The sequence below is a fragment of the Zingiber officinale genome, chromosome 7A (assembly GCF_018446385.1).
Source record: "Zingiber officinale cultivar Zhangliang chromosome 7A, Zo_v1.1, whole genome shotgun sequence".
NCBI classification, from domain to species: Eukaryota; Viridiplantae; Streptophyta; class Magnoliopsida; order Zingiberales; family Zingiberaceae; genus Zingiber; species Zingiber officinale.
Window position 1 is genome coordinate 98,325,094 of NC_055998.1, and position 11,586 is coordinate 98,336,679.

The window sequence follows — 11,586 nt, forward strand, 5'->3', positions numbered from 1 at the left end:
GATTATGGCAACCAAAAACATAATAGCTGAACTCAACAAAGGTGAAAACCTTAATGGGGATAACTATAAGATCTGGCACCTTAACATACAATATGTACTTGAGGAACAAGAAGTTTTAGAGGTTGTAAATAAGGTTATGGAAGTACCTGTAGATGATCCCACTGCACAACATATACGAGATCTTGATGCCTATAAGGCATGGAAGAAAAAAGACTCCACTGCAAAGGGCATATTGATTAGTTCAATGGTAGATGACCTAGCTTTTGAGTATGAGTCGTACCTTTCGGCTCATGCAGTCTGGGTAGCTCTTAAAGAAAAATATAGCGGAGCAAGTCTGAGCAAGCTTCGCCAACTGACAATCAAGTTTGACAACTACAAAAAGCATCCGAATGTATCAATGGTTCAACACCTCAGTGAGATGTCGAACATGATTCGGGAGCTTAAAGCTGTTGGTCATGAGTTGACTAGTGAACAACAAGTTCAAGTAGTTATTCGTTCACTTCCATATTCTTGGGAGACCATGAAGCAGACCCTAACTCACAGCGAGAGTATTAAGACTTTCACTGACATCTCACGCTATGTAGAATTGGAGGCGAAGAGAGTTGAATCCGCAAGGATTTCTGGACAACCCTATGTGGCTGTAGGTTCTGCTGGATCATATGGATCCAAGAAAAAGAAATGGTTCAAGAAAGGGAAGGGAAAAAAGAGGGAAGTTGCTGGTGTGGGACAGGGCCCAATCAAGAAGATAGTCAAGAATACTAGAAAAAAACCTAAAAACAAGTTGACTTGTTTTAACTGCGGCAAGAAGGGTCACTTCGCTCGGGAGTGTACTGAGCCAAAAAAAGGTAAATCCAAGCGTGTCTTCTTTTCTAGAGCATTTTGTTGCTAGTTCAGTGTTGTTAATTGATTCTTATCCTTTGTGGATTATAGATTCGGGAGCAACCGACCATGTAGCTCGGGAATGAGTTACATTTGTTGAGTACCGTCGGGTACCAGCTGGCAACAAGTGGATCTATGTGGGAAATAATGTAAGGGTTGAAGTCACAGGAGTCGACACTTGCAAACTCAACCTCCGTGGTGGTAGAGTTTTGTTTCTACATGATGTCTTGTATGCTCCTGAAATTCGATGGAATCTTGTTTCCGTTACGTGTCTTCTTGATTTATGGTATTGTATTAATTTTTACAATCGGTCTGTTGAACTTAAGATTGACTCAATGTCAATCAGATATGATTTTTTAACAAATGGTTTTATGGTTCTTAACGTAGAACCAGATGCCAATTATGCAATTGATGGTTGTTTTTCAAACATTGCTTTAACTAGTGATGTAGATATAACCGATGAGGTTTGACATGCTAGATTAGGACACATAGGACAAGAACGTATGAATCGGTTGGCTAGAGAGGGTCTATTGGGCACTCGGGCTAAGATTCAATTGTCTATATGTGAGCATTGTCTTGTAGGAAAAGCAACTAGGAAACTATTTGGTAAAACTATTAGATCTGAATTAACATTGCAGTTAATTCATTCGGATATTTGTGGTCCAATGAATGTGAAGGTTAGACATGGATCTTCCTATTTCATTACCTTTATTGATAATTTCTCTAGGTTCGGTCATGTGTATTTGATTTCTCACATATCTGAAGCATTAGATTGCTTCATTCGTTATATGAACGAAGTTGAGAATCAAACGGAACGTAAAGTTAAGACTTTACGCACTGACCGTGGAGGGGAGTATTTGTCTAATATGTTCAAGACAATATGTAATGATAGAGGGATTATTAGACAGCTGACAATCCCTGGAACTCCGCAGCAAAATGGGATAGCTGAAAGAAGAAATAGAACTCTTCTTGAAATGGTTAGGTCTATGATGGCGCAAGCTAATTTGCCAATCTCCTATTGGGGAGATGCATTATTAACTGCAGCCTATATACTTAACAAAGTGCCTTCAAAGTCAGTTCCATCTACCCTATATGAACGTTGGACAGACAGAAAACCAGATTTGAGTAATCTGAGACCTTGGGGGTCAAATGCTTATGTTCATGATAGTTCTCACAAGTATGGAAAACTAGGGCCTAGAGGTAAGAAATGTATCTTTATAAGATATCATGAGACCTCCAAAGGTTATGTTTTCATAGGTGAGCAACTAGATGGAACCATCTCCGAAATAGACTCGAGAGATGCGACTTTTCTTGAAACAGAATTCCCAATCAGAGATGATGTTGATAAAAATGTTCCTCTATTTGAGGAGGATGAGATATTATCAACAAGAGAGGTGTCAAAAGGGATACCTGAGTCTAGTCAACCGAGTAGGAGTGATATGCCAAGTCATGAGTTGACTTCTCAACAACCCAACTTACGGAGAAGTGTTCGTAAGATCAAACCTAAGAGGAGATTTGATATTGAGAATGAGGCATTGGTAACACTTCCAATTGACGATGACGAACCTCAATCCATTGAGGAAGCATTGGGATGTAGAGTTAGAGAAAAATGGAAAGCTGCAATGGTTGAAGAGATGGAGTCTATGATTCAAAATCATGTTTAGGACTTAGCCGATCTTCCTCTGGGCCAAAGGGTATTGGGAATAAGTGGATTCTCAAAATAAATAGGAAAGCAGATGAATCGATTAACAGATACAAAGCTCGTTTAGTTGCAAAAGGATATACCCAAATGGAGGGTATTGACTTTGAAGAGACATTTTCTCCCGTAGTGAAATTTGTATCAATAAGAGTTATTTTGGCCTTTATGGCACATTATGACTTAGAATTACATCAAATGGATGTAAAAACTGCTTTCCTTAACGGTGATCTTGACGAAGAAATCTATATGGTTCAACCAGAAGGTTTCATTGCTGAAGGCCAAGAGCAGAAAGTATGTAGACTTAGAAAGTCTATATATGGGCTAAAGCAAGCGTCAAGACAATGGAACATAAGATTTAATGAAGTCATTTTATCTTATGGTTTCGAGATGATCAATGAGGATCATTGTGTTTTCCTGAAAAGGGAAAAAGGAAAGTATGTCATTTTATCATTATATATTGATGATATGTTGATAGCTGGAAATGACATAGATATGTGAATGAAGTCAAAAAGTGGTTGTCATCACAATTTGATACAACAGATATGGGAGAAGCTGAATACATCTTAGGAGTGAATATCATAAGAGATCGTCCTAAAAGACTTTTGGGTCTGTCACAAGAGTCTTAAATAAATAAGATGTTACATCATTTCAGCATGTCTAATTATAACATAGAACATACACCTATTGTGAAAGGTACTGTTTTGAGCAAGAGTATGTGTCTTAAAACTCCAGAGGAAATAGCTGAGATGAATAAAAAACTATATGCTAGTGCTATTGGTAGTTTGATGTATACTATGTTGTGTACACGTCCCGATATCAGCTATGTTGTGGGCTTGGTCAGTCGCTTCCAGTCAAACCCGGGACCGAGACACTGGAAGGCGGTAAAAAGGATATTCAGATATCTGAATGCGACAACAGATTATTGTCTCTGTTTTCAAGGATCATATATGAAACTGAAAGGTTATTTAGATGCAGATTGGGCTGGAGATCTGGATGATAGAAAATCCACATTAGGCTATGCATTTTTGCTGAATGGTGGCGCCATCTCTTGGAATAGCAAGAAACAAGCTTGTGTAGCTTTGTCGACTATGAAAGCTGAATATGTGGCATGTTCAACAGCTGTGCAAGAAGCAGTCTAGTTGAGAAGGTTTCTAAAGCATCTGAAAATTGTTGAGGATAGTGGGAGTCCAGTAACTGTCTACTGTGACAGTCAAGCTGCAATAGCTTTTTCCAAGGATCCCAAATATCATAGCAAAGACAAGCATATAGAACTTAAATATAATTTTGTGAGGGATATTGTGGCTAAAAGAAAAGTCATTCTTGAGTATGTCCCTACACGTGTTATGCTTGCAGATCCTTTTACTAAGTCAATGACTAAAGAGTCATTTAAAGAACATGTAAAGTCTTTGGGACTTCGTAGAATGTAACACCATTGAAATAATAATCAGACTTTGTGTTTTGATTGTGTCATTTGCCATAATTTATTCAGTGTATATGTTGTATTTGTTACATTCATATAGGATCTCGGTGAGCATGTTGGCAGGTGGAGATTGATCCACTCACATGGACAATCATCTCTGTTTGTTAAGTACAAATAGGGGTAAGACCGTTACTTATGAAACAGCTTATGTAACTAAAATTATGAAATTAGAGACAGATTCATAAGTTGATATCACCTTGATAATTGTGTTAAGATGAGATCATTTATGTGTAAATAATGATTTAAGTAAATGAATCCACCATGTACCGACTTGTTGAAAGCCAGATTAGAATTTATATGTTGAATTCAGGATTAGACATTAGGTATGTCTAGATCAAAATCTGTACGATGTTAAATTTGAAGACGACATGCACTCTTTTTAATAAAGAGAATAACATCGTAGCATGTGATTCATACCATATGTGCTATTGCGACAATAAAGGTAGTAGGAGAATGAATCCCTGTTTCTCTACTATGTGAGACTTTTGAGATTATATGTTAATCTCAATTTTTTGTCTTAGTGACTATTTATTTGTTTACTTGAAGTTTTAATCAGTGTCTGCTACTTTAGTGTGTATCTTATGATTATGGATGATTCGGTCTATGGAGCATAACTAGGGAAGTGACTGATTAAAATGAATAGATTCTAACTAAAAAGGAAGATTAAATATATTTACATCTTTTGATGTTATTCACTTGTCGACCCATTTTTGTCATGTATAGAAATGAATGTGAATATTAGATATGGAACATGCTCTTGACATAATGGTCATTATAAGGGATTAGAGATGTTCATATCGATGTAAATGAAAATTATTTAATCTGGGTAAATAGCAAGACATGGATATCTCCAAGATAATGGTTGAGTGTCACTTGAAGATTGGATAGATCCTGGATAAAGGCTATGTGCCACCAGGAAAGTGACTATGTGTCATACAGAGTGTGTCTCTAATTTATATGAGCAACTAAGTAAAGTGTAACAACTTTCTTAGCATTGATTGCTCAAGGAGCGGCTAAGTCAAGGTGTAACAATCTTCTTAGCAAATATCGCTCAGTGTGCTTGCTGTCGCACGAACCATTTTCTCTAAGTATAGATTGGATGTTCTCATATGGTCTATGTGACCAAACTCTCTAATAGTCTATGTGACTTATTAAGTTTATGTGACTTACCTGAATGAACAAGTCTTAGTGACTACTTACCTTGGACGAGTGGGAGATGTTGAAAATGGGGAGAGTGGGGATGTGGGAACATGACCCTCGTTCCCCACTACTCATAATGGAAAAATCCATTATGCCCCTAGTTTATTTCCCTATATAAAGGGGGGTATCCAAGGATCATTGGGGGGGTTGGAGACGAGAGTAAGAGGAGAACATCTGAGGCGATGAGATTTGGTTCGTGGAATCGTGGAGGGCTTTCCGATCTTGTGATCACTTTTCCGACAGCGAGTTTCGCCATTGCCAATTGCGGATCTACGGGAGATCACTACAAATTTTTATCATTTTAATTTTATTCATCTTTCATGTATTTAGAATTATCTACAAGTTCATCATATAAGCATGGCTCACCACCATTAAATTATTATTATTGTAAAAGAATAAAAAAAAATTATAAATTAACTGACAGCAACTTTCTAACGACTCTTTTAATTAACTACTAATTTATAAATTATTATTATTTACTCTCAAATATAGTATTTATATATAATATTTTTATATAGAAAAAATTAATAATTAACTAATAGTTATAGAGGTTAATATGTTATAGTCTAGTGGATAAAACATTTTGCTCTTACCTAACAGTCTGAAATTCAAGTTGTTTTGTCATCTACAAGAGAACGACGAGAAAGAAAAGTTTAAATGAGATCTTCATGGATATAGGGTCTGAAAGGAGTTTATGATGACAAATGAAACCACAATAGTGGTCAATCGGGGAGATTGTGAGTTTATTAAAATTTTGATTTATGATGGTGTCCCTTTCGCTTTCTCAAGGTTCTCCTCTTCCAAACTCCTTCTAAGCCAAGGCCGCGGTGGTTTACTAGCTAGCTATGATGGTTTGCGGGATAAAGTCCGTCAATGGTTGGCTAGTGTTATCAGCACGATCATTTCAACGCCCAAGTCAGAACTAGATCTAAAGAGAGTGTAAGAGAGAATTCAAAATGTCAGAAACAAATATATAGTTTAAGGGAGAAGAGTTGTCATCACGTGTGATAAGAAAAAATCATACCTGAACTTATTTTCATCGGTTGTTATATAGTTGTTGAAAGGAATCCCCACGTAGAATGCCACATGTTACAACTATCCGCTTGAGGGACGGTTAGGACACTAAGAATATCTCCAATGCAGCTTTTTTAATAGGTTTGTAAAGTTGAAAAAGTTCAACAAAAAAAACTCTAATGAGTGGAGACATAAGCTTTGAGGTTTTTATTTTAAGAGCAGGTTTGATATTTCAAACCTGCTTTTTTCTCTTGAAGATGGAGCTATTAATCATTGAAAAATTAATATTACATGTTTGATTTTTTTTAAAATCATTAAATATTTTATTTAATAGTTAAATTATACACTTTTCTTTTGAAAATAAATATATTTGGTAAGTTAAAAAAATACAAATGACTATAATTAAATTAAAATTCATAAGTTAATTAAATATTAAATAAAAATTACAAATTAAATTAAATTAAAAATGAGAATTAAATAAAATATTAAGTAAAAATTATATAGAGATATTAAATGAAAAAATAAAAATAAAGATGTATGATTTGTAATGTAGGACCCACAAATTAACTTACGCTGATGACGAGAATCTCCGATGCAAATTTTGTGAAAGATTTGTAAAATTGAAAAATCAAATTAAAAAGAGATTTTATAATTGTGTAAGTGTAGTTTGGGATTTTTAATTTAAAAATATATTTGAGTTTTTAAATCTATTTTTTTTCTTTTGAAAGTGATTATATCTAAATAATTAAAAATAAATGATTTGGTGTAATATTTAATTATAATATTTTATTTCATAAATAGTTAATAATAATTAAAATGATTTTTTTTTCTTTTAAAAATAACTATATTTGAGATAAGTTAAAAATATAGAAATGATTATAATTAAACTAAAATCATAAATTTATTAATTAAAAATTATAAATAAATAAAATCAAAATCATAAATTAATTAAAATATTAAATGAAAAATATATAGATATATTAAATAAAAAATTAATAAATAACAATATATGATTTATAATATTGGACACACACACAAAATTATATGGAAGTTTTTCATTGTGGAGATATAGTAGATGTTTATATTTGTGATGTGACATGATGTGACATATTAAAAATTTTTAAAAAGCTCATTGAAAGGTTTAACCATTGGAGATATTTTAAAAACTTTTTATACTTGTGATGTGATATTGATGTGGCATATTAGAAACTACAAAAAAATTTATTGAAAAATTTAACCATTGAAGATGTCCTAAGGGGCAATGATTTTTGAAAGCATCTACACGTAAGATGATCCATGTTTGTCAGTTATTCGTCTGAGGGCGGTTAGAGAACCAAGGAGCGAGCGACCGTCGTTGAGTCACGTCTCCGAGAATACCCACGTAGTATGCTAGAATGTCTGGGGTTGATGTTGAATGCTTGATTAGTTGATTCCGGATAGTCTCCTGAGCCCAAATGGGTCATGAACTTTGAGTGCTCGGCAATGTCAAGTGCTTGGAGACATCGCATGCTCGGGAATGCTGGGTATTCACGAATTGGATCTAGTCAGTCAAGAAGTGAGATGCCGAGAAACGAGATGAGCTTAATAAAGTAACCCGGAAGCCCAAATGGCTCATGAATTAATGCTGCGTTAAGAAGGAATAAATATCCAACAAAAGAGCATACGATAACAGTAATAAAGTTAGAGAGTGATAAAATGGCGACACCAAATATCAAGGGGCCTTTTGAAAAAGTCAGTGAAACTTCAGGAGTAAACTAAAATTTTCCTGAAAGAGAATATTGAAAAGGCGGCTGGAAGCCTCTCACCTCAGAATCTACCCATCTTGCGCAGCTACCTTAACCTACTACGTTTCTTCTTCTTGCTCGGCTTCTGCGAATCACTGCGATTTCTTCTTCTTCTTCTTCTTCCGAAGAAAAGGAGTAGGTACGATCTCTGAATTGATCAATCGAGAACAAAAGCTGATGCTGAGCGCGTCGGGATTGCTCTACAACTGGAGATCACGCGCGGGCCGGAGCCATCCCAATCCAGACCCGCCAATCGACCCCCTCTCCGCCGATCCCACTACCGATGGAGACCCCCATCCCCGGTACCCTCGGCGTCACCCCCGCCGTCGACGCCGCCTCGGCGATGGTCCTCAGCTCGAACCCAGACGTACCCCTCCAGCTCATCCCTCCACGGTAACCCCTCTTGATTCCCGAACGTCTTTATAAATTATAAGATGCCTTTCATCGTGTGATTTCTGCAATTGCTGAAATCGTAAAGCTAAAAACTTGGTATATCATGAAAATTTTGCACTGGCCTAGTAGATTCAGGGCGAGGGGTAAATATCTCAACCAGGATTTCTCCTCCAAGGCCCCCTGTTTTTCAAAGCTCATCTTTTTCCTATCTATACTAAAAGATGCGACCTATTGCTGAAGACTGGTGACTTGTATGAGATTCTCTGATTGGAAGCTTGTCGCATTTATTAGAGCCTCCTTGGATGTTCTTTAAAATGTGGAAATCTCAATAGTTTCCCTTTTAGCTTCATTCTCTTATGTAGCCAATAAAGTTGTTTTAGATTAAAAAAAAAAAAAAAGAGAGAGAGAAAAAAAAAGGCTTGTAGAACTGATCATCTATTTTTTGTTGTCTTTTAGCCTTAGTCGTTCATGTGTCAAATACGATTTTAGATGAATAATTATATTCTGTAGCTATCTTGTTCATGGCACAAGTGTAATTGTCTCTGCTAGATTAACTGAATAATTCAAATAGTCTTCTTGGTTGATATTCGCTCTTCTTAAACTCAAGATGGCATGCTAAATTTCAATTTGAGTTGTAAGTTTTAGCCCACATAATAATATACCAATCACATAGAATTTGTTAAAATAATCTTCTAGTTGTCCAGTCAAAGGAATTTGGTGAAGTTGAAGAGTGGTGATGCTGAATGAACTGACAATGTGTTTCAATGTATTGTTAACACTCATGGACCTTCATTTTTTAATATGAACAATTTGAATAACATTATCATCCTCATAATACAACTTACTGAATATAGATGGTGATGCTCCAAGGTCTCTAACTAGTCATCAAATCCACAAAAGAGAGTAGTGTCATTAACCTACTATGTTGGTGGATGAGGCATTATGTTTGATTCTGTTTTCACAAGCTTGTTTAGTTTAGATGAGCTTCGTGGTTGTTCATTAGCTTGAAAACTATAATATTTCTTTCTTCTATTGGTCCATTCTCTTTTGTTGTAAAGAACTCTTTCTATGTCCATTCTCCCTCCACAGAAAGAACTATTTTATCTAAGAATAGCCATCAGAATATTTTATGTCTATTCAACTATGCTTGTTCATCTTTCAAGATGCTTTTTCTATGCATTTTAGAGTATCAAGTTTCTTCACTTTGTTTCCCTTTGGTTCTTCAACATGAGAATGGCTTGTAGGTGCTATTGCAATAAACCTTTGCTTTAAAGAGTCATAAATCATTTGTTTTGGCAAATTTGGGAAATCCGCACTGTGATGGATTTGATTGGCAACTTACCTTTTCCCACCCAATTTAGGAACTAAATTGGCTAGCTAATCAGGGTGATGGTGACTCTACGATCGGCAGTAGTATCTATGGTGCATCTGCAGGCAGCACAGTAGATAGACTGAGATTAACTAGAAACGACCAACTTCCAGGTGCTGTTCTACAGGCAAGAGCAAGGCTTCAAGAGAGGCTCAGAGGCATCTCTCCTTCTGGAAATAGGTTAGTTTTCTACTTTCTAGTAACATAGATGGTGCAAAAAACTTGTATCCTTCTGATTAAAACAGAAACTTTTAAAATTTGTTGTATGAAATTCTGCGTGCCTGAGTTGACAGCCCAACTTTCTGAATGACAGTCAAACCAGCTTAAATTCAGAAATGACAAGGAATGAGGTTGCTATAATTGATGAAATGAGGCTCATGAACCTTGGAGAACCACAAGCAGAGAGTCCAGTTGAATGGTCTGAATCAGGTTCATTACAGTCAAACTTAAGAGCCGAAACAGACGACGATGTGCAATATGCCAATAGGCCTTCTGGACTCAGTTTGGAGGCTTTCAGTAATTTACAGAGAGAAGTTTTTCAAGATGGAGAGGAGGGGAGCATTGTTGGCAGAGCTTTTCTTGATTGCTCCATATGTCTGGAGAAATTCGTGGAGGGCGAAGAACTGATTCAACTGTCTTGCAGGCACCGGTTCCATCCTGAATGCTTGGAGCCATGGGTGAAGACGTGTGGGGATTGCCCATATTGCAGGACGACGATATAAGCTATCTGTCCATTTTCCACTTAAGTTATTAGGAGCTGTCATACTCGGCTCCTCTCTTCCAGTTGAATAGGGAAAAGGAATTTACCCTGTTTTCACAATCATAATATGGTTGTAGATTTGCAGGCGCTGGGCTATTAGATTCCCTGTTTCTTGTTTAATATTAAGTAATGACAAGTTTCTAATGTTCTGAGTCATTATTATGAAATTGTCTTCTCTCCAGTCTCCTCTTGTGTCTTGCTATTCACTAATAGTTAATAGTCATTTATGATTGATAAAGATATTAGGGATGAATTACCTTTTTTTATCATATTAGTATGAGATAGTTAAATTAATTAGTTGATTGATGATATTATTAGTCCATTTATATTAAATAGCCTAATCATATATTGCTTATGTTACAGCAAATCGAATAAAAAAAATAATATTTTATTTTAAAAAAATTAAAATTTTGAATTAACTAAATTAAACTCTTAAATTTGATGAATCAAAATTTTTAATCGGATGTATTAATTCGATTTAATCAATCTGTTATTCACCTCAATTAAAAGTGGTTAAATGACGAATACTCTCATTTAAACGGTAAAATGCTTCCATAATTGATCAAGTCAATTCCCTTCCTAGCAGTGATCCACTGTAGAAATAATTCCATAAATTGAAAGATAATCATGGAATACGGGTTGCGAAGTGACAAGTTGTCCACACTTTCATATTTATGTCGGGGCGGTGCGATAGTTAAGACATGAGATTTTCGGGTCGAAACTCGGCGTGATCGAGTATAACCTCTTTCATATTTTAGCCATTTGTATTAATGGTTAGTAGTCATCCGTGATTTACCTCCGTTTATCTAAGGATGAATTGACGAAGACACTAGGAGTGAACGAATTATCTTGTCAGTTGAAAATAGATGAAAATTTTTCATAGAATCGTGGAGCATTGGAATTAATTCCTTCAATTGGAAGATAATCCTAAAATGCTGATTGTGAAATGAGGAATTATTCATACTTCTAAATTTATCTTCAAGGACGAGTGAAAAATTTTCAAAATGT

The 11,586-nt window shown here is 35.6% G+C and overlaps 1 protein-coding gene across 2 annotated transcripts; it reads left to right on the forward strand.

The window, feature by feature from the left end:
* Nucleotides 1-8,086: 8,086 nt before the first annotated feature.
* LOC122001872 (probable E3 ubiquitin-protein ligase RHY1A) lies at nt 8,087-10,762 on the forward strand. 2 transcript variants are annotated; one of them, XM_042556844.1, is made up of 3 exons: nt 8,087-8,449; nt 9,811-9,998; nt 10,132-10,762. In XM_042556844.1, exons 1-3 carry the CDS (start codon nt 8,234-8,236, stop codon nt 10,538-10,540), a joined length of 813 nt encoding a protein of 270 aa, XP_042412778.1. In that variant the 5' UTR covers nt 8,087-8,233; the 3' UTR covers nt 10,541-10,762. The 2 variants fall into 2 exon arrangements, with proteins under 2 accessions (XP_042412778.1, XP_042412779.1); XM_042556845.1 differs by having other exon boundaries at nt 9,835-9,998.
* Nucleotides 10,763-11,586: the final 824 nt, after the last annotated feature.